The sequence below is a fragment of the Artemia sp. Qi Xiang Cuo genome, chromosome 11, assembly GCF_049724085.1.
Source record: "Artemia sp. Qi Xiang Cuo chromosome 11, ASM4972408v1, whole genome shotgun sequence".
NCBI lineage: Eukaryota > Metazoa > Arthropoda > Branchiopoda > Anostraca > Artemiidae > Artemia > Artemia sp. Qi Xiang Cuo.
In genome coordinates this window covers 17326849-17350825 of record NC_142804.1, presented here as the reverse complement: position 1 = coordinate 17350825, position 23977 = coordinate 17326849, and the positions used below count along the sequence as shown (strand labels likewise).

General features: G+C 36.2%; 1 protein-coding gene across 2 annotated transcripts in view; it reads right to left on the bottom strand.

The window, feature by feature from the left end:
* Sec6 (Exocyst complex component Sec6) overlaps window positions 1-23977 on the bottom strand; it is a 69213-nt gene that overhangs the window by 35217 nt on the left and 10019 nt on the right. For both annotated transcript variants that reach the window (XM_089097092.1, XM_089097093.1), the window contains exons 2-4: window positions 14447-14595; window positions 10313-10508; window positions 7059-7413 (exon numbers count right to left, since the gene is read on the bottom strand). In XM_089097092.1, the coding sequence (XP_088953218.1) occupies window positions 7059-7413; window positions 10313-10508; window positions 14447-14595 (700 nt within the window). The remainder of the gene's footprint in view (window positions 1-7058; window positions 7414-10312; window positions 10509-14446; window positions 14596-23977) is intronic.

The window sequence follows — 23977 nt, the reverse complement described above, 5'->3', positions numbered from 1 at the left end:
CGAGTGCGTCATAAGGGTATAAATGTGTGGCTAAAAGTTAAGAAAGTCAATTCTTCTGCTTGGAAAAGATTGATTAATTCGTTAATATAAATGTGTGTGGACAATTATTTATTGTGTTTGTTTACAGATAGATTGTCCGTGATCAAGGAATGAAATATGTTCATTTTCAATGGTTTATGTCATAAATGTGAAAATGACTACGAGCCAATATTGGTGTCATTCTTTCCTGTCTGTTTACATTGTTATTTTGCTTACTCGTTGTTGTCTTTTGGTTTATTTTACTGTGTTCTTTTTCTTTGTGTTCTTGTGTTTCTTTTTTCAGTTTCGTGTGTGCACAAAAATGAGTTCAGCGTTACCTCTCTGCAGAGATATCATAGCTCAGCGATAAGGTTGACAGTCTTTGGTCTGGTGAGTTTTGTCGTAGAGCAAATCTACCATCCACCGTAAGTAAATCGATGACTTCTTTGGATGACCAGGGTGGTATCAACTCTTTGGGGGAACATTTTTTTGATTTACAAAATAATCCTTTAGATATTGAAAGTGTAATTAATAATTCAGTTGGGAGTAGAGATCAGAACAATAATGATCCTAGTTTGGCTAATAAAAGTAAGTATGTTTCGCAATTAAATGGTTCTGCCTCCTCTCAACGCGATGGTGTTTTCTCTGTGCTTCACCTTAACATTCGGGGACTTTGTTCGTCTTTTGATGAGCTGAAACGGATCGTTAGTGGTAGAACTCCTGATGTTATTGGATTATGTGAAATTTTCCTGGATTCAAATAAGGATATGCTTTTAGATATTCCAGGATATAGGATGGAGAGGCTGAACATGAAACAGATGGGGACAGGTGGGCTTGCCCTTTGTATTCCTGATCGTCTTGCATATAATATTCGAAGTGATTTGAGCAGAAATGAGGAAGGAATCTTTGAATCCCTTTTTATTGAGATTAAGTCAGGGTGTAAGGATTTAGCTGGGGTTTGGTTTTACAGGTCCCTAGTGGATCTATTCCTTCGTTCATGAAAATTCTGGAAGAGGTTTTGGATTCAGCCCAAAAGCATCCCTGTGAAATAATCCTTATGGGCGATTTCAATCTCACCTGCTGGATCAAAATTCTGTTTCAGCTATAGATTTTTTGTCGATGATGTTCTCTTCGGGAACTCTACCTTCAGTTTGTATACCAGCCCGAGTTACTGAAACGCATGCGTCTCCTATTGATAATATTTTTTCGTCACTAGATGTGTTAGATAATTCGGTGCTGGTTAGTGATCATTTCCCATATTTCTGATCATTTCCCCGCTATTTCCCGATATAAGAGCGCTGTTCAAGCACAGCGTATAGCATCACCATCTAATCTCCAATTTCTCCGTTTTGGTTATACTGAGCTGAGTCTACTTAATTCCCGTCTGACTGATCAGCCATGAGATAGTTTGGTTTTTGATTCTTATTCAGAACCGCTCTTTTGATATGATTTAGTGAAAGAAAGTATCCTAGATGTTTGCCATCAGGGTCCAACACCCCATACTTCGAAAAGGATAGCACCGCTGAATCCATGGATGACTCCAGGTCTCCATAAAAGCAAGAAAAGGAGAATTTATTTGTGGGAGCTTTACAAGGCTTCATCATCAGTAGCTCATCATCAAAGTTTCAAGACCTATAGGAGTATATTTAATTCTCTGTGTCGGAAGGCTAAGTATCAGTATTATCATAGGAAATTTCCTGAATTTGGAAAGGATGTTAGGAAGACATGGTATTTAATTAATTCGGTTCTTAGACCTACTCCCCCTCTGCTTTCAGTTCCAACAACGCTGATAGTGGATATTGAAACCGTCCAAGGAGAAGAAGATGTTCAGCTAGAGCTTACCTCTTATTTTGCTAATACAGGGAAGACAACCGCTTCCTCTGCAAGCTCTGCAACTTCTCGTTGCGATTTCAGAGCCTATTTTGGACCCTCATGTTTAAAATCAAGGGTCTTGAACTCGGTTTCTGAGTTTGAGGTAGCTCGTATTGTGAATACTCTTAAAGGATCATCGTCTTCAGGGCCAGACAGAATTCCTACATGGGTTATCCGTGCCATTCTGCCAGCTATTCTTTCACCACTGTCTAAGCTCGTCAATCTGTCTTTCGAGATAAGAGTTTTCCCTGAATTTCTCAAGCGAGTTAAGGTTATAGTGCTGTATAAAGGTGGTTCTCGGAGTGATCCTGCTAATTATAGGCCAATTTCTCTCCAATCTGTTTTCAGCAAAATTTTCCAAGGCTATGCTATCCAGGCTTCTTAGTTTTCTGGATGCAAAAGAATTTTTGCATGATTTCCAGTTCGGAATCCAAGCAAATCACTGTGCAGACCATGCTTGCTCAGCTCTCTTGAATTTCATTCATTCGGAAGTAGATACAGGTCTCATCACCGTAGTCTTATCTTTGGATATTCGCAAAACTTTAGATTCTTTGACCCGTAGGATTCTTCTTTGGAAACAATCACATTTTAGTATAAGGTCAAATACTTTCCTTAGTTTAGATAACATCTTTCTGGTAAGCTAATTTCAATTTGTCCGCTTTTCCAGAGCCCTTCTGAAGTAGATTAAGGCGTCTTTCAGGGACCTGTTCTTGGCCCTGTTTTATTTCTGATTTATGTTAATGATCTGATTTCGGCAGTCAAAAACACCAGGCCTCTGGCATGTTACAAGCTGTGTCATCCTGGCGTTCGTTCCTGTTCTAATACTACTTCTAATGCAGATTTTCTCGTTGCTTTTGCTGATGATACCACTCTTGGGACCCTTGGGAAGACGGAATGTGATATCAAGTCTAACCTTGTGACAATATTCGAGAGAGTTATTTGACGGTTTGATGCTGATTTCTTGGCCTTGAATGTTGGTAAGGCCCATTTTCTTATTTTTTCTCGAATTGGTATAGCTTTTCCTCAGCTTACACAACTTCAGGTATCACGAGGCTGCTTGTGTAGACCAGAGAATAGGGTAGTCTAGATTCTTGGTATCCTGTTTGTTGAGAACTTTTAATTTAGAAACGATATAGCCATGATGTTAACATCTCACGGAGTTTGGGTATCATTCGAAAACTAGGACACACATTTTCTGAATCTATTCTGAAGCTTCCTTTTTTCTGCCTTGTCCAATCATATGTTTCCTACTGCCCCATTGTATGGATCTCTACTTTTCCGTCTACACTGCGGTCACTTTCTGACATAATAAAGCACGGCGTTTGGTTATGGACACCAACTGGTCCTCACCAAAACCGCTTATAAATCTACAGTCTATTTACAAATTTTTTTTGTGCTACTTTTGTCTTTCATCAGCTTCATGGCAATCTTCCAAAATCTCTTCAAATAGCTCCTGTGTTTATTTTTGATTCATCTCCATATAACCTTCGTTCTTCATTTAATATCCGCAATCCACCTACCCCTACTCTGCGATCAGATTTCAATCCTCTCATTGCTTGTCAACAGGTTTAGAATTCCCTACCTTCTTCAGTACAGAGATGCCACTCGTTTGGGACTTTTAAAATGATTCTTAAGGACCATTTAGTTAAGAATCAAACAGAATAGCATTTTGTTTTTATTTATATAATTTATAAAAAAAAAAAAAATCTTTTCTTCTGACGAGTTGATGTCCCCTGAGTGTTTATTTCATGGTGTACGGTTGTCTTCTCTGCGCTTTGACTCCCAGGCCTCAGGTATGTTCTCTTTTTAACCTTGTATAGTATTCGGCTATTGTTCTTTTTTTTGGTTTTTGTGTATATTTTATTTTTTTTTGTATCCCCCTTGTATCCCTGGCCATGGGGCCTTTCGAGGGGAATGAGGTTATCGTATTTCCTTTTTGTATTTATTGGTGAATAAAACTCTCTCTCTATCTCTCTTTCTCTCTCTTTCTCTCTATCTCTCTATCTCTCTCTCTATCTCTCTCTCTCTCTCTGTCTCTCTCTCTTTCTCTATCTCTCTCTCTCTCTCTCTCTCTCTCTCTCTCTCTCTCTCTATCTCTCTCTCTCTCTCTCTCTCTCTCTCTCTTTCTCTCTCTCTTTCTCTTTCTCTCTCTCTTTCTCTTTCTCTTTCTCTCTCTCTCTCTCTCTCTCTCTCTCTATAGGCATGCTGAGATCAACTAATCGGGAGTGAAATGTTGATGAAATGTGGTCTTTTCGAAAGCATATTTAGGTAATAAGCAGCAGGATTCTCGTAATGTTTAAAGCCTGCGGAAAATGAGAAATATGTTTCCAATTCCACGCCCTTTTTCTTTCCACGCCCCTCTTCTTCGTGTACTTCAGAATTCACCTGTGCGGATTTTAAGTCGTGTTCCCAACCGTGTTTCAGTCAGACAATTCCATGAAAAATTCAGAGTGGTACCAGTGTTTTGCTTGCTTTTTTACAGTAAAGTAAAATAAAGCTAATGCATCGGATTATCAGTAGTAATATTGGATCTTGTTTCAATATTATGTTTCAGCTAGGAAATCAGGTTCAAATTCAACTAGGCAAGCTCTAAAAGTCCGAACACCTATTGTTCCGTCGACACGATCTATTTTTCTTTTTGGAATTCATAGGACCGGATTATTAATTAGGTGTGCTCAAAGCTATTAAACATATTAAAGCATTATCTGAGTTTGTGATTTGAGTTAAAAGGACTTTGTTTTACTATAAATGGGCGAAGGGATTTTGTCCACTTATTATTCTAGATGGCTAAAACGGAATAAGCATTTTTTTTGTCCAATTTAATTAGTTTACATTTAATATATATTGTTAGGGCAGTAATGCACAAAAAAAAAGCTTGGACCTTAAAACAGACGACATTACGTCTCTAAAGACAGGTTGATTGCTACTCGAAGTATTATCTTTATTATTTGTTTTATTTCATTTTGTGTTATTTTAATTTTGTTATAATAACATTTATTTAATTGGGAGTGCTTAAGTCTGTCACTAGGCATGTGCATTTTTTTTGTTTTTAAGACTATGTATATATGTGCTTAAATGAACAAGTTATAATTCTAATTGCCTCGTCTTTCTAGATTTTTTTTTTCTACTTTCTTCTTATAATCTGGCGGAAGAAACCGACAGATTTCAGCACGTTACGGACTCGATGACCTCTTCGTCGTGATCGCGACCAGGAGGAAAAAGTTCTGGAAGTCTTTAGACCCAACGCCTAGTATGTATGAAGCTATAGTCAGCAATGTGTAATGGTTGTCTTTTTATGTAAATAGTTTTCGCCATTGGTTTTTTTTTTTTTTTTAGTTATTGAAGTATTAATTTAAGTTGTTAGTTCGTTCGATGTGTTTTGTTGTTTTCTTTTCATTTTCTCTCTACTCCATTTTTACTTTTTTTGTATTGTTAAAGATGGGTAATAAAAATCATTCATTCATTCATAATTCGTTACTTCATTTTTTCTTGGTGTTTACAATGAATAGAAAATAAAGTATCATTGTTATTTATATTAGTTTAATCAAAATGAAACTCCATATCAATTTTTTTAGGCGGGGGGGGGGCACTAAAATTTCAACCCAATTTTAACGTAAAAATTCTATTTGCTTTAGCCTATTCAACTCTTCATATTCTCCTCGTTTAGACATATATCGACAATATCAGAGAGAGGACATATCCCACCCAACCGTGACCTCAACGCATTTCCTCTACATGACATCAAATTGAAATCGCTGTCTGAAAAGAAATCACTGTCTGAAGAGAAATCGCTGTCTGGATGGAAAAAAAATAATATCAGATACAATCGGATTAAAACTATTGCGTACTACTATATAATCTGTGTTTAAGGCTTAGTAACTTGTGCAAAGAGCCTAAAAATGGAAAAAAAATGACAAGACCAAAAAATTGACCAAAAAAAAGACAAAAAATGACAAGACCCGGTCAAAAAATTCATCAAACTAACACGTTCCAATTCTTAATTTCGAAAGTTTTAATTTTCAAACTAAAAAAAAAATGTACCAGATTAGGCTCTTGGCTACCAAATTACTTTTACTTTGCTTTCACCAAGACTACTGCTTTTAAGCTCATAATAATTTGCTTGCCACAACTACTGGCCTACACAATTGGCCTATTTCAAATAGTTGAAAAAAAAAGTTATACGGTATTGTTTTATGATATATGTACCCTAGTTACACCCTGGGATCGCCTTAAAAGGCAGAATGTTACTAAATTTTAGATCTTAAGGTGTGGAATCATGGCAAACGTTGCTAATTACATTTTAAAGACTATTATATGTTGAACCAGATTATATCTGAGAACAGTAGGTATTATTTAAGAAAAAAAAGGTAAATCAGTTTTGATTCATCCCTTGAAAATAAATATAAAAAAAACATATCAGTCTCCTGAAGTTGTTACTTCTCTGAAGACACAGCCAACCTCTCTAACCTTTAAACCACATATAAAATATTACTTGTAAAGTCACCAGACATGATACTAAACAAAGTTAAAAGACAGCAAATGCGCTGGTTTGGGAATGTCAAGAGAATGAATCTTGCTCGCCTACCACGATCTCGCTCAAAGGAATCATTGAAGGACGCTGACCACGGTGAACAGTTCACAAGAAGTAGATTGACAATTTTGACCAGCAGCGTATCATCCAACTATCCAGAACTGCACTTGACAGAGCAGCATTTCGAATATCTAAGCTTAGCAGCATTTCTAAGAGATTTCAAAAGGAGCAGCCCCAAAACGTTCTTAAGAACTTAACTTAAGAACTAAAGAACTTAAGAACTTAAGGAGAATGGATGGGACTTAAGTATTGTTTCAAAAAAATACGATAGCAGGCTAATTTGAAAACCTGATTGAGGGAACTTATCCTCAAGAAGCGCCCAAATTCCACGTCAATAAAGCAACAAACACGAACGTAAAATGTCCACTCAACTGTTGATTTTAGGGTTTGAAAACACATTTTTACTGATAGGATGCCCTCCACTTTCCGTACAAATCCTTTGATCCTTGACAAGACTAATATTTCTGTATTGATATATTGTTTTTTAATGTCATTGTCATTGGGGTGACATTTTGATGCTATTCAAACAGTTTTATCGCCTCAAGAAACCTTAGAAATCAGAACGTTTTTCGATTACCTTCAACCCTATTTTGAACAGCAGATCGCAATACACTCATCGCTTCATCCTTCCACATTTTAGGTCTATCAGGGGGTAAGAACCCCGTCTCACTCTGGCATGACAGGGTCATCCTGTCAATCGCTTCCTCTCTTTCAACCAGTCTCAATGCTGTGACGACTAGTTTCGGCTCTTTTCTTACCACATTCAACGTACGCACCAAAGTGAGCTTGATTTGCTTCAGCAACTCCTTAGACAAGGCGGATACATCGGCGAAGTAGGATATCAAAAGACGCTGATCACCCTGAGGAGCTCCAGCGTGCTTGTGAAGCTCAAATAAAAGACTATCTCGGGAGTTTTCTAGGTCCATAAGTGACTAAAATTACAAAGAATATTTGAAAACAAAAAAAAAATTAAAAAGAAGCACGATATTGTGAAGATAAGTAAGAATAAATAATATAATAAAACAAGAAGTAAGAGACATCAACGAAGTAAGATACTTAAAGACACTGATCACCCCGAGGAGCCCCAACATGTTATAGGTGACTGAAAATACAAAACTTAATTTATAACAAAATATAGTGATAACAAACCAAGATATTCCCATCGTTGATACTAAAATTTAAAACTGATATTCTTTGTGTGGATCAATGACATCAATTTATCATAGATAACAGTAAAATAAAATTGCTATTCGAGTTTATTGAGGCAATTATCAGGTTAAAAGCAAAAATCCGAGCAATATTAAAAGACGCTGATGACTTTGAGGAGCACCAGTACATTTGCGAAGCTCAAGATATCAACTTATTATAAATGGCGGTAAGCCTAAAAGTGTCACTTGAGCACATTTAGGTAGTTATCACTGGGTCAATGAATCTGCAAAAGTTATCTTATAGTGGCAAGTGGTTACCATATAATAGTTATCGGTTTTACCCTAACGAGATTTTAATATTTTAACAGTATGGGCAAACACGGAATCAAATGAAGAAGTAAAACTCTCCTGGACTTAGATTATGCTGATGATTTGAGCATCCTAGATAAAATATTAGAAAATGAATGAAATTTTGGAATTTTCAGAATTTAGGGTGATGAATAGGTTTGAAAATGAATGTTAAGAAGACTAAGTCACTAAGACTGGGGATAAATGAAGGTGAAAAGGTGATATTGGGTAACGGGAAAATCGACCAAGTGGCAGCTTCACTTACCTAGGTAGTATTATTAGTAAAAACGGTGAGCACAGTGAAGAAGTTAAAACTAGAATAGCCAAGACCAAGGGTACTTTTTTGCTGCTGAGGAAAATTTGGAAGAGTAGGAGGATAAGTTTGCGAACCAAGATTAGAATATTGGAAGCTACAGCGACAACAGTGACTTAGTATTACTCTGAAGCGTGAGCACTCCGAAAGACGAAAGAGGATTTGTAAGATGTTTTCCAGAGACTATTTGTCAAAGGATTGGTTAGGGTACCCGTCTGACAGACCGTGTTTAAAACAGTAAGCTGTACGGAAAATTTGGTTTAATCCCATTTTTCTGGTGCTATAATAAGAGACAGGATGAATTGGATGGTACACGTTCTACGGATGAAGGATGACAAATTGCCGAAGATCATCCTTGTCGGCCAGCCATCTAGGGCCACACAAAAAGCAGGACGTCCCGAATGGGGCGGGAGCACATTGTAAGAACAGATTTAATGAAAATTTTAACTTCTTGGGAGGGTGTTAAGAGGAAGGTTTTTAATGGATTGGGATGGAGGAGGAGCGTGCGTAGCCGTGTTTGCCTCATACACGCCTCAATCATACCACAAATTTTCAATTTCACATTATATTTTTGTGTATTTCAACATCGTTTTTTATGTGGAATACACACATTTAAAAAAAAACAACTCAGAATTGCTTTTTTATTATTTTTATTTATTTAACAAGGAGTACTCAAAATTTTTAAAAGACGTCTCCCTATAGGCTTAAATTTATTTGAGGATTGGCTTCTATTTCCTTTTAAAATTTCTTCAAAAACGAGATAGAAAATCTATAAAAAGAAAAGCTTCACTTGGAAGTCAAGATAAAGGAGAGTTAAAATTCTGCTGCTTTTACTTTCCGAAATTGAAAGTAAACTTAAATTCTGAAAAAAAGTAGCAAAACTACTGTCAAATATTACCTGATGAAAGTTGTTTCTCAACCAATATCCATTTCCTTTTTTAAATACTGACTTGTTTATCTTGCTTATTAACAATGAGATTTTACTAATATCGGTGCAAAGCTACCGCTATTTTGAGCCAGTCAGATATTTCATGGAATTTTCTTATTGGCTGAAAAGAACAATGGGAAATCTGATTGGTTCAAACTGGTGCCAACTATATCTCTGTATTAGTAAAAACCTCATTGTGAATGGGCCTTTACTTGGCGAAAAAGAAAATAGCCTTAGAGACTGGGATAAAGGAAAAGCCAAAAAAATCAATGTCAAATATTACCTGATGAGCATAAAGTAGTATCTGAGCTAATATCCATTGCCTTTTTTAAATGCTGACTTGTTTATCTTGCTTAGGGACCATTATCAATGAGCTTTTACTAATATCGTTGCATAGCTACCGCTAATTTGAGCCAACTAGATTTTTCATTGAATATTCTGATTGGCTAAAAAAAATACAATGGAAAATTCTGATTGGTTCAAACTAACGCCAGCTAAATCCCGGTATTAGTAAAACCTCACAGTGAATGGGCTTTTCCTTGTCGAAAAAGAAAATAACCTTAGAGATTGAGATATAGGAAAAGGCCAACATATCCACTTCAAATATTACCTCATGAGCATAAAGTAGTATCTCAGCCAATACCCTTTTTTAACTGTTGACTTTTTATTTCGTTCACAACGAAATTTTACTAATATCGGTGTATAACTTTAATTTGAGCCAACCAGATTTTTCATTGAATTTCCTGATTGGCTAAAAAAAAATACAATGGAAAATTCTGATTGGTTATATTACCTCATGAGCATAGAGTAGTATCTCAGCCAATATCCCTTTTTTAACTGTTGACTTTTTATTTTGCTTAGTTCACAACGAAATTTTACAAATATCGGTGTATAGCTTTTACTAATTTGAACCAATCAGATTTTTCACATAATTTTCTGATTGGCTGGCAATGGTATAAAAAATCTTGATTGGTTCAAACCAGCGCCAGCTAAATATCGGTCCATTGTGAATGGGTTTTTACTTGTTGACAATGAAAATAACCTTATAGATTGATATATAGGAAAAGCCCAACAAAATCGGTGTCATATATTACCTGATGGGCATAAAGTAGTTTCCCATCCAATATCCATTCCCTCGTTTTTTCAACTGATTCTGGAACTGTGAAGATATGCTTGAGGTTTTCCATGGCAGCAGCCAATTGAGAGTGCTTAACATGCTCTTTTCTAACTTCTGATAGTTTTTCATTCAATGCATCTACATTTTTAAGAGCATCTTTTATACCATGCAGTCTAAAAGAAAACAATAAAATCACCTTCCAGACCAGAAAAAACTTTCACCACCTCCCCCCACCCCAAGTGAGATAATTTGGTTGTCAAAACGATAGACTGAGCATAAAATTTACTTTTTCATACAGAAAGATGTTTGACACATACAGTCTATCTCGGTCATATCAATTCCTTTCCAAAGTTGTAAAACATGTAATGATAGTGAGAAAGGAGGGGACTGGTGTGAAAATGTCCGTGTGACAGTATCAAGTATGCCACTCCAGATGATTTATCACTATTTCTAGAGATCTTTATTTTGCCTACAAAAAAAAATAAATAAATAAAAAAATAAAAAAGATAAAAATACAAATCAGTACATAAATCACTAGATTATTGAAGAAAATCACAAAAAAATCATTATAATCTTGTGATTTTTTTCACCGGGCGGCAACCCTGGACAGTACTGAACAGGAATGTAACCAAATATATCACCAATCACAAAATCAGTAATTTCAAAACTCCTTACCCATTGACTCTATGTACTCAGGAGTTCAGCCATTTATATTTAATTAGGAAATCAGCTCTATTTCTTTTATTATATGATTTAACAAATTATTTAAGATGAGGGGGTTAATAGATAACACAAATGCAAGTACGCTCTTCAATAAGATATTGCAGCACCTCGATAAATATGCAATGGTTCTGTACAAACTCTTTCAGAATAAAATAAGAGGCTTAATAAGAGCAACTCAACGATGTCAGATTTGCATTACTTCAGATGTTTTTTACATATGATACTTCTTGAAATATGGATTGACATTCTAGAGTGGAGTTGCTGAAAATGTCGACCTTTGTATTCAATACTACCCTTCTTTCCTCAGGATGCGAGAGTTGCTCTTAATTCTATAGTAAAAAATACTGTCCTTTATTGAAGAAAATATAGGAGCAGAGATTATTTTTTACTTTTGGGAGAGATTGTCTTCTAAGTACGTCTCTGGAAATTCGGGACTTTCCCTTAGGGTCGATTGAAATATTTAAGGAGTTATTGACCAGTTCATCCACAACTTAATTATATTTTATACTGGCCAAGTATGGTTAAAAAAGAACCAAATTAGTGCAATTCAAATTGCTTGAATATAAGTCTAAGCCAGTTAGTAAAATGTTATGCTATCTTAACCGACATAAGCTATGCTTTTCCATGGATCCTAGGTAGCCATGCTAATATGAATCAACATGCACGCTGCTCGGCTAAGTTCCGTGGAAGCTCTGCTTACTTACACATGCAATAGCTATAGATGACATTGATATCTGCCTGTATCGGCCAACAAAAATTCTTGATGAAACGACACCTAGACAGGTATTATCATCAACTACGTAAACACTATGCTAACGAATAAGTTTCCTCTCCAAAAATTAAACATTTTAGTAAGTCCCACATAAGAGTTCTAGCCACTATTTGGATTTTTGAAGTGTGAATCCTGAAATTTTCTTGTATGTCTTGAGATCAAAATTTCAGAATCAATGGGTTTTGATTTTTTTTTTTTTTTTTTTTTTTTTTTTTTTTTTTTTTTTACAATATGACAAGTATGAGCTCTTATGGCTTGACAAAATTGTCAAATATTGTACAAAGTAATCACAATGCAAATATAACAATTGCTTATGTGACCTGTTTTGAGACAGCAAAAAAAAGACTTCGGGTAACGATGATCAATTTTGATATCTCGATCCCGAGACAACATAACACGGCTGAATTAAGAAAACCGTTAGAAAAAGTGGAAATACCACATGCAATCCCTAGGTTCAGCCCTAAAACCCCCGCGTACAGGAATGACCCTCATATGACTGACCCTCGTTAAACACAATACCTACACACGTCTATAATGATTTCAGGATTATACATTCTAGCAAAAGGAGAAGGTAAATTAAAAGTAAATTTCCTGTGGAAAAGAAAAGAGGTGATTTCCCTGCTATATAATATAATTTTAAATCTTTTTGTTTTAATCTTTCTTAATTACATTACTCACCGGCTTCGAATCTAGTCCTAACATGGAAATAGTTTAGCCATTAGCCCAGGCTATTGTCTTGGGTTTAGGGCTGATTTTCTTATCACTAAATGAGTTTGTTTTTACAATTACCACTACTACTAGCAACTCACTGCAGTACCAAGTCGCCTGAGGTCAACACAGCTACGCAAATTTCAATTTCAGCCTGGGTCTTGGCTATTTTACATTAACATGTTCACTGCATCCATCATATCTGCTAAAAATACTACCCATGTATGTGAAGCTATGTACTTGATAGATGTTCTCGTTGCCCAACATCACTTCTTCACCTTAATTTAATCCCATTCTAAGCGACCTACTCTTCTTAACATTAATTTTTAAACCTATTCCTGAGCCTTAAAACTCTCAAAACCTCCAAAAAAACGCTCATTTTGCTAACATTTTCACCTAGGATGCTCAAGTCATCAGCAAAATCTAAGCCTAGGAGATTTTTACTATCCCATTTGATTCTATGTTCCGTCTGTCAAAGTCCGTTCAAGTGATCCTTATAAATGGGGATGGAAAAGAACCCTTCTTAACTCCTGATTCAATACGAAACCAACTTCTAACCTCATTTCCTACCTTAATCACAGCAATTTTATTCTTGTACATAGCACTAATCACTTTAATGTATTTATCTGGTATACCCTACAAAGATAGGATCTTGTCTGTATGTTCCTGGGGCTGGAAGCAAAATTCATGCGAGTCACTATTATCTCCATCAGTCGTTCGTTTGGCTCAGAAGGTAAAAACATCTTCAATTTTCACTTTATAAGAAACAAAGTCTATCTTTTTAGTTTAGTTTAGATGAAAAGCATAGTTTTTCACTTTATTGAATAGATAGTCTATTTTTGTGTCAAAACATTACGAAAAAACATTAACAATTGTCAAGCTTCCAGGGACAAATAATGCAGTTTTACTATCCTAAAATATAAACAGTGTGATTAATGTTTTCTTTCTTTTGAGTCCATTAAATCAAATCAAATGATTTAGTCCACTAAATCAAAATTACTTGGTTCATTAAACTCTCAATTTAAGTAGTCAATTTAATCTGTGGTTAAGCAGACCTAACACCCTAGTCTATTTGGGGTTTGAGAAGGGGAAGATTGCAACCACATACTTATTTCCGTTTGTTTTAAGGCTTTATTTCTTCCTTCGCGGTGGTTTCTACTTTTTTTAAGTTTGGCTTCTTAATAAGAAAAACAAACAAAGAGAAAATTAAGTGAAATAAACTCATATAAAAAGTTCTTACATGGGTTGACATCACTTTCTTTTCTGTTTTTTTTTTTTTTGTTTTTTTTGTTTTTTTTTTTTTTTTTTTTTATTATTTTTTACTGGTAAAATTAATCTGTCCTCGTCCCATCCGTCCTCGAAGGTCGTTTGGGTCGTTTATCTCCTTTATGCTGGAGTTTACCTGGGAATCAGGTTTACGTGAGAAGTGCAAGGCTATCGTTTTCGAGGTGTTGATAGTCATCCCAAAGAGGTTGGCGGTCGTCTGGACAATGTCGTTCTGGGATTGGAGACTACAGATAGACTCAGAAATTAGGATTATATCATCAGCATAAACAAGTTTGTCTATCATTATCCCTCCTACGAGGACACCAGACGGACTGTCCTTGACCGAAAGGACTGCAGTTAAAAAGAGATTGAAGAGCTCCAGTGATAGCAAGCCACCTTGTCGAAAACTAGTCGATGTTTCAAAGCCTTCGGTAAGGCCTTCTAAAGTCATAACACGGCTTCTGAACTAAGTGTACGTGTCCTTTATCAGGGAGACCAAATTAGATGGAATTCCAAAGTGAAAAAAAAGGGCGATAGACCTTCTCTAAACACATGCTTACATTATATGACACATATTTGCAACTACCAATATACACACATTTAACATGTATAATGCTTATAGCTATAATATGATATATTTACCCTAATTCAACTTCCTTGACATGTTTGAGTGCTGTGTCAAGGTTCTCCATACCAGTACGTATTCCATCCATTTGACCTTCCATTGCATTTTTTAGCTGTGCGTCTAATGAAGCTTTTTTGTATGTGACCTTTTTCAGCATCTGTTCCACCTTAAACAAAAAAGTTGTAAAAAAAAGTCAAAATTAAAACATTTCATGCATACATCTTTAACAAACTGGATCTAGATGCATGATATATTGTTATTGTCTCTGACATCTTGATTAATGCAGCCTCAGAAACCGGATGCGTACCCTTTTCAATCTGTCCTCATTTCCGAAAGGAATTAAACTCGTCAGATTCTCTGAAATACCAACAAAATGAGCACAAGAACACACTTTTTCTTACTACTGATTCTATTTATCTGGAATCCGGGCGTTGAGCCAAGTTTTGGCTTATCTTCCATGTCGTTTCCTCCAATCAGGTGGTGGTTTGCAGCGTAGGCTTTGATTTGTAAAAGTCTCGGCCGGTCTTCGGCAAATATGGCCGAACCAGGACAGGCGGCGGCGTCGAATGATAGTTCTGATGTTGTACTTCTGATCAAATCGTTGGCGGATGATCCTATTTGGGATTCGGTTGCTGAGACGTAACCCCAGAATGTTCCTCAGGCATCTGTGTTCCAAAGTGTTGAGGGCGTGGGCCTCGCTGACTTTTAAGGGCCACGTCTCGAAACCGTACTGTAAGACCGATCGGACTAGGGCATCGTAAATACGGATTTTCGTTTTCCGGTGAATTTCGTTCCTTTCCATAGCGGCTTCCACAACTGTGCGAAGACAGCGGAAGCTGATGCAATGCGACATTATCAATAATGTCACATTGCTATATTACATCAAATATGGAATACACTTAAAATTTGAATCTCTATTAATAAAGAAGCTTCTCAAAGATACATAATCACTTAGAAAATAATTTATTTGATTGAGTGATATACAGCAATAGCAATAATTAATTCCTTTCTGTTCATCATGTTTGTCACAAAACGTGGGCTTACTGCAGTTTTCGATATAGAGATGATTAACGAACTCAGAACAAATCCAATTTAAAAAAACTGACTGAATTCTCTGTTCACCCCATCCAACTGTCAAAATTTTGGTCTCTTCTACAAGCAAAACATTTCTCAGCAAGTATATTGTCATTCTATAAGTCCCTGTTTGTCCATGCTTTTGTATTTAAGCTTTTCCTGCATTCAGTAATGATCCCACCGATAGTTGATTTTTGAATGCCAACTCTTCCATATCTTCCTTTAAATCTTCCTTTAATTTAAATGAGCCCTACTCCTGTTAATTTCTGCTCGTTTTGAGGTTTGACTCGGTCATTTATTGTAATTTCTGTTCGTTTTGGGTTTCATTTATTTATCGATGCTGACTTGCAGTAGTTTCACGCTTGGTAGATTATTTGATTTTATTTTTTCTCATTTTCGGTTAAATGGAGTTCTTTACTTTTTTTTTGAACTTATTTTGTGGAATTTTTTTAAATTAATTTCTGTTCGTTTTATATTGATATAGTCTTATGAGGGAAAAAGTAAATAATAGTTTAAATCGTTTCAGTTTTTTAAGACTTTATAATTTAGCCTGCTATTTGTATGCTGGAGAAATTTTTTCAGCAATTTTTAACAACATACATCCGTTTAAAAATCTGGACTCAAATAGTAGTGTTTAAGTTAGTTTCATGCCTCCTTTAGTTGACCTGAAATAGAAAACTTGATACCATTCGTAATAAAATCTGTCTACGCTCTTTGACAGCTTAGATATACTTACACTATTTTGATTTGGTTAAATTTTAAGAGCAGAGGTTGCAATAGAAGTAGCCCCGATAGTTTGAACATAACACCCTCAATCGTTCTTTGGATACTGCTTAGATGCCTTATTGGGAATTAGCATTAACACATTGCATTTTGATTTAATCTTAAGGCAACATTTCGTTTTTAATCATAATGGGCAAATTGCATGACTGTGTTGGGGGGGGGGGGGGGTGACCAACGCAATAGCCCAAGAGATACAGCTACAAGACCGTTCAGCTATGCTGAAGAAAATAACTATCTCAAATTTTCATTGCAAGTGTTTGGAAAACTTATGAGCTAAAGAGGAGGGCTGATAGCCCTATATTCACTTTTGACTCTTCTTTTTGCAATGCCAAGCCTTCTGGAATCCACTTTGGTCTCATTTTGACTTCACGTCGATTTTCACAGGTGATGACGGGCCAGCAATAAGTCTTGCTACCATCTGTGTGATCTACTGGCAGTAATTATTAAGCCTTAGGAAATCGTAAATACTTTTGTATAGATGTCTCTCAGTGTTAGCTGGTAGGCTTGACAGCAGCAACACGTTGATGTCAGGCTGAAGGCTTGCCTCACTGAAGATTCTCCTAATGTGGATTACTTCCTGCTGGACGCATTGACATTCCAAAATCAGGTGGTTCAAGGATACTGGAATAGAGCTGCAAAGTCTGCAATATGGATCGGCTTGTTTATGCCAAGTTAAGTCCTCTTTTCTAAGGATCAAAGTGTTGCTTTTGATTATATATTAAAGAATGTTATCTGCCCTTGATGAGACAAGGATGGAGTGGGCTTTTTTGTTTTTGAAGGAACTCTTCTTCTTAGTATGTCTCTGAACGTCTGGGCCTTCAAATTGGGGTTAATTGGATTATACAAGGAGATACTAGCTAGCTGGTCTGCTACCTCATTATATTTGATGCCTTGGTGGCTGGGGATAAGCTGAAACTTGACTTCAATAAGGCTATTTTGGAGACTGATTAATTGATTTCTGATTGTGTATCCATGACACTCCAATGGATATTATCATTGAGCTGAAGGGCGTCTTTGGAGTCTCTGAGCAGTACTACTCTTTTGGAAGCCGGTGGATTAATATTGACGACCTTTAAAGCCTCTTTTATTGCCGATAGCTCTGCCGTGAGGATGGAAGTATTATCAGGAAGTCTGGTTTTTATATTCACTTTATTCAGTGAATAACTTGGGATAACAGATACAGAGCCAAATATGCTGCCTTAAACCGACCCATCAGTGTAAATTTGGAGAGAATCTAGATACAAAGTGGTAATTTTCTCACGAAAAAGTGCCTGAATTTGGATTGGCAGGTAATTTGTCTTTTGCAAGGGTATTAACTGTAGTGAAATACTTGGAGGTGGAACTTGCCATCCTGGGGGAATAAAAAAATGACTGAAACAGGGTGAGTCAAGTTTCCAAGATGGGACAAACTTTTTAAACATTTTCCATGACCTTATAGATTTCAAACTATGCAAGACACCATCTTTGGCAAAAGTGAGCTTTATAATATCATGCTCATGACCTATAGCTTGTATCCTGCTGTAATATTTGATGATCAGCGTATTCCGTCTTTCTAAAATAGAGGGCAGACCGGTTACGTTATTCACTCTGTTAGAGACTGAGTATAAATCCCTAGGGTAATTTTGCTAGCCATATTTTGGATTGTTTGTAATTTGGCAGTTAGTCTTACTACATTGTCCATATGATTCAATGGCATACTCAATCTCTGAACGAATAAATCTCTTGTAAAAATCAAAGAGTATTTATTGGGAATGAGCCCACTTTGACCCCGCCAGGCGCTTAAGGATGAGTAGCCTTCGCATACATGAATATTTACACAGTTGATTTGATTTTGCCAAGTCAGTCTTTGATCCAGGCATACTCCTAGAAATTTATGTGCTACACCATATTCTATTTCCACATTGATGACGAATAATTTTGGTGGTATGACAGACTTTTTGTTGCGGAATATGATTGCAATTGTCTTAGACTTAGAGATAGGTTGGAAAAATTAAGCAGAAAAGGATGCTAACTGCTCTAATGCTAAGTTAATATTAATGGCAATAATATTTACATCTCTATCTGCTGACCAAAAAACTAAGTTATTTGCAAATTCAAGCTTGGATTTGAATCACTGCTGAACTGAAGCTCCCTTAAAACTAATAAGAAAAGTAATAAGAAATAATTAAAAGTAATAACTAATAAAATAAAACTAATAAGAAATGCTGAAATACTGGATAGCTCATTTTGGAGCATTGTAGCTTCTATCAAATGAATAATTGAAGAGGAACTTAATGACTCCATCCAGGAAATCCATCCCTTTTAGAATTTGACAAATGAGATACTTGCAAACGTGGTCAAAGGCTGATTCAAAGTAAACTAAGACTGCTATCATGATTTAACTTGATGTATGATTTGGGAGACCCATTGCCGACTTTATTGCCATTTTCTCAATAGTTTCCAGCTTTGCCAGACGTGTCTTGCAGCAGCCTCCAAATACTTCTAGAGCGTATTCTATCTTGTAATGTATAAACCTCTTGTGGAAGTCCAGCATCGCAATTGGAGAGCTGCCCATTTTGTGCCTGCTAGTCATTTCATGATCAAAAGTCTCTTTACACAAGATTTTTTTACCGATTCTATTCGATTCTTCCAGGTAAAGTTAGAGTCTAACATAACTCCCAAAAGCTTTGGCGAGGTATCATACATGATTTGTATACCGTCCAGCCAAATAACTGGGAGCTCAAGGGAATTTTTTATGTGAAAACTATGGCCTTCGTTTTCTTTGCAGAAATTGGCAAGGAATATGCTTTTGAGAATGCCAACAACTCTGTCATCATTTTGTTTGTCAATTGGTCCAAATATTTAGTGATGTCTCATATCACCAGATCATCTGCAAATTCATCTTTCCAGCAGTGTCACTACTGAAGAGAAGTTCACTTAAGAGCAGTATGAAGAGCAAAGGGCTAAGTGCAGAACCTTGTGGTAGACCAGTATCAAGTTGGATTACTTCAGAATAATCTTTGTTTACTCTGACTTTGTAGCTGCAATCTGACAGGTAATCAAATATAAAATTTAGCACCTTCTCAGGAGAATCCATACATCTTAGAGCAACACATAAGAGGTATCTGTTTACATGATCAAAAGCAGCCTGAAAATCAACTAATATAGCAATTAATGGTTTACCTTCACTTTTGGCTTTTCTGCAGGCTCCTTCAAGAATACGTTATCGACTCGGGATCTACCCTTCCGAAAGCCTGACTGAGATTTTGGCAGCATTTTGTTAACTTCCACGGAACATTTCAATCTCTGTTGTACCATTTTCTCTTGAATTTTACCCAAGACTGGCAATACAGAAATGGGTCTATAGGATTCTAATTTATCTAGGGGTTGATAAGGCTTAGCAGTTGGCAAAACTATAGCTCTTTTCCACACCCGAGGGAAAGTGTTTCTTTCCCAGGATGCATTGTAAACCTGAAGAAGCGTCATTTGAAAAACATTACCCCTTTCTGCCACCCATTTGTAGCAGACTTCATCTTCTCCTGAAGCTGCGAGCATATCTGCTCCACTGAGGACATCATTCAATATTGAAAGGGTGAATAGGAGAAATAGGTCTTCCTTATATTTAGCTTTATTGTGCTGTTTGCAAATACTTGGTTTGGTGAGACTATTAATCATCAGGTCTTTCTTAAAACTAACAGCAAATGCCTCTGCTTTATTTTTGTCTGTTAGAAGATTAATTCCATTAACAGAGAAGCTTGGGATTGTCTTACTGCGTTTCCTATTACTTCCCGCCATTTTGTCTATGAACTGTGTATCATGCTTGAGAGAACATTTGAGTCAATTTCTGAGGAGAAGTCCTTCCATATCAATTGCTTTGCTCTCAGTACGGCCTTCTTCACCAATCCTTCAGCCTTTCTAAAAAACAAAAGCGTTTCAGTACAGGGTTGTTTCTGAAATTGGTTCCTGGCCTTCTTTTTTAGTTTCTACAGCTTTTTTACATTCTTCATTCCACATTTTTTGTGGAACACAAATTTTCCAAATTTTTGCCTGTTTTTTTTAAGAAGGGTAGTTTATTGGGTCTGGTACCTGTGGAATTGCTGATCTTGCTGCACACTCAAGAATATGAGAGATTTTTGTTGTTTGAGATTCCACGTCATCTTCATCACTTAGCTCATTGTAATTTGCTTTATCTAATTCTTGCTTGAATTGATTCCAGTTTGCCTTACTCAGATTAAACTTATATGTTGGTTGATTTGTATCATATTTTTGGTTGTCAATTTGAACCAACAGTGCACTATGGTCAGTGTGCATTTCTAACACCCGTGATATTTCAATATATGGTACAGTCCAAATATTTAATGCTTTTTATACTGTAATGAGTTGGGAGCCCAAACGGCGTGAGAACGGTGAGTGCTTCTTGTTCAACTATTAAATTTTCAATGGAAGAGCAAGCTTTATTTGATGAGCTACAATTCTCCCACATGCAACTATGGGCGTTAAAATCACCTAACAAAATAGTGTTTTTTTTTTCATTAATCTCTTCTCTCAACACCTCTGTTATATTATTATTTCCGTTTGGATTATAGAAGGATGTTATCTTTAAGGGTTGCTGATTCTTCATATTTATGCAGACACTAATTACGTCAATTTTTTTGGGATGATCCATGAGAGCCAAAACCGAATGGGACATCTGATTCCTAACCAATATTGCCACACCACCGCCTCTCCTACCTGTTGATCGATCCTTTCTATTTATGCTGTAACCGGGTGTTTTTATCCGTCGGAGGCTGTAGAGGTTAGTCTCTTGCACACATATTACGTCAACACCATACCCACAACTTCAACCAACTAATTCATTTAATATAATGCTATTTAAAGACACCACATTCCATTGAAGAATTTTAAGGCTACTTACAGTTTATTGTAGGGAAATCCCTTTCGTGATTATACTGTTTTGTCTTTGGTTTAACATTGCTCTATCATCCTTTCGTTTTCATTGCTTTTTTCATTGCTTTTTTCTGAGTTATCATCACTTGTCACTGAGGGAGCATTGTCACTCTGAAGTTTGTGTCTTTTTGGATGTCTCTTCCTTAAGACCTGAGGAAAGATGACTTGAGAAGGCATTGGTTGTTTGTCCTGTCTGGACTTGTTGTATTACTTCTTGAGAACCAGGAGGAAAGGCCACTTCATTCCTAAGTTTCTCAAATTCGGTGTTTGCTTGTCTCCAAACTTCTTGGCCTAAAATTTTGGTAATTGCTTTCTTTGTTAGAATAGCCTTGACTTGCTTTGATTGTCCAGATGTCGAGATGAGCTAATTTGGGGTCAAAAATGTGCCCAGCTTTTGGAATTTGGAACTATTCATCAGATCAGTAACTTCAAGCATTGGAGCTGTGTTTTGATTTCCCCAGGTCTTACCTTTGGCCAACTGGGTTATTCCTGGAACATCTGCGTTATTGTTTTTACCCGTGAGGGCGTTTGCATAGGAAGTGCTTGCATAATGATAAGCTTGGATGTCGGGGGTTTTCTGCAGCTCTTTAATTTGGGAGGGGATAGCACTTACCTTTGGAGTCTCAGGTATTTTAGCTGCGACAATTGAGAAAGGAATGTCCTGCTCAGTTGAGATTCTGAGAATGTTCGCACGTTGGTGGTGGGTGGGGCATAGATCTTTTTGAGATGCACCTTGTCCTATGGTCTTACAGTTTTTGCAATATGGCTCAGGATATGGCTCCAGGTGACCAACCCTCTTCTGCTTTTTTAATCAGTAAATCGACACTAGGATGCAGATTCACCGACTTTTTGGCTGAATTTTCAAATTCGTCCAAAAGAAAATTATACTGGAAATTTCACAGCAGCAACAACAACAAAAAAATTCGAAAACTGGAAACGTTTAATCTCAAGGGAATTACTTATATATCACCAAATAAAAAAAACCACATAAACAGAATAAAACACCAAGGGAAATAACTATAATATAACACTTTAGGGTCTATTAATAAAGAAAATAACAGACTAGGTTTGGAAAAATGTCTTTGACTCACAATTTGAGGCAATAATTCACAATTAAATTTCACAATAACACATGGGTTTGTTGTTGACTCTTAAAAAGGGTACTAGAACTTTGTATTTCCAACCAAATTAGCTCCTTTAAAATATCAATGATATTACTTGTTATGACAGAGCAGCGCTGCCTATGATATTCTGGGATGCCAAATGGACACTTTTAGTGGCTTTTGGGCAATTTTTCACTCTGAGGGACACGGGGACACTATTGGGTCAAAAAGGTAGCTTTTTGAAAAAAAAGGACACTTTTCCAAATCAAAAACGAAATGTCTTTATTTTCTTCTTTTTTTTTATAAATACGACTGCTTTTAATTTGTACTTTACTTTTAAGCTTTGGAAACGTCTCTTTGGAAACGTTCTTATAGGCCTAGATGTTTTCGCGCACAGATTTTTCGGCACTTTTTCACAGGTTTTGAAAATCCATAGTGGCAACCCTGTATATTCGTTAATTTTCAAGAGGGACACGAAAAGTGTCCCTTTTTGGCTCATTTGGACACTTTTGTCCCTAAAAGTTTTGGCAACCCTGATGATATTACTTACATGCCCTTTTAATGCTTGCATGCATATAGTTTTTTTGTCTAATTGAAACTTCCCCTAAACGTTTCAACTTAATGCCCTTAAGTGTCACTAGTCACAGCAACAATAGAAGTAGTATCAAAAGTATACACACAGTGTATTCTGGCTAGTTCAAAATCTGTCACACCTTACCCTGAAAGGTCTAACTTGTTAATGTAAGCCATTATTGTGATATTGCTTTGTCACCACAATGACACTCTACATGATCACAGTTTGTTTCGATTTAGTTGAGCATTTGCCTAAATATTCTTTGAAAGGTTCACCTTAATACCCTTAGCTTGTGTAGTAGCAATAGTTGTAGTAACAGTAGTATCTTTAGTAGCAGTATGCACATAGCACCTTTTTTTCAACGTCCCCTTCAATACACAAATGAAATTTTTAACTTAACACCATCAATCAGTCCTGAAGCATTGCTCATACGTCCTCTTGACAACCTATGTGAGCATAGTGTGTTTTGATATATTTCAATACAATTACAATATTGCCAAAAATTTTCCCCTTGATACCCTTAGTTTTATTAGTAGAATTAGTAGCACCAGTAGTTATAATAGTAGCAGTCAGAGAAGAGTTAATAGTAGCAATCTTAGCTTTAGTAGCAGTAGTAGTACTAGCAATAATAATAATAATAATAAGAGTAACAGTAGTAGTAGTTGTAGGGGTAGAAGCAGTAGTATTATGATGCAAATATTGTCTTTTGGTTAGTTCAACATCCCCCATAACAAGCGTTGTAAGTTTTGATTTCACATACAAAACTTTTCCTAAGATACCTGAAAAACTCACAAATATAGCTCTTAATATGGCTTTTCAGTGTGTTTTACAACGAAAATATGCAAAATACGGTATTGCTGATATGCCCATTTGACAACCTGCATACGAATGGAAGGTTGTCATCCATACAACAGAAAGTTTTAGAAATATTCTCTGCAAATTTCACCTTCATGCCCTTAGGCATAGTTGTAATAGTAGTCACAGAAGTAGTATAAATATTCAACTTAATAAAATTAGCCATTGCTATGATATTGTTGATTTGCTCTTTTTTAACCTGTATAGTTGTATACTTCTTGAAATTTTCATCT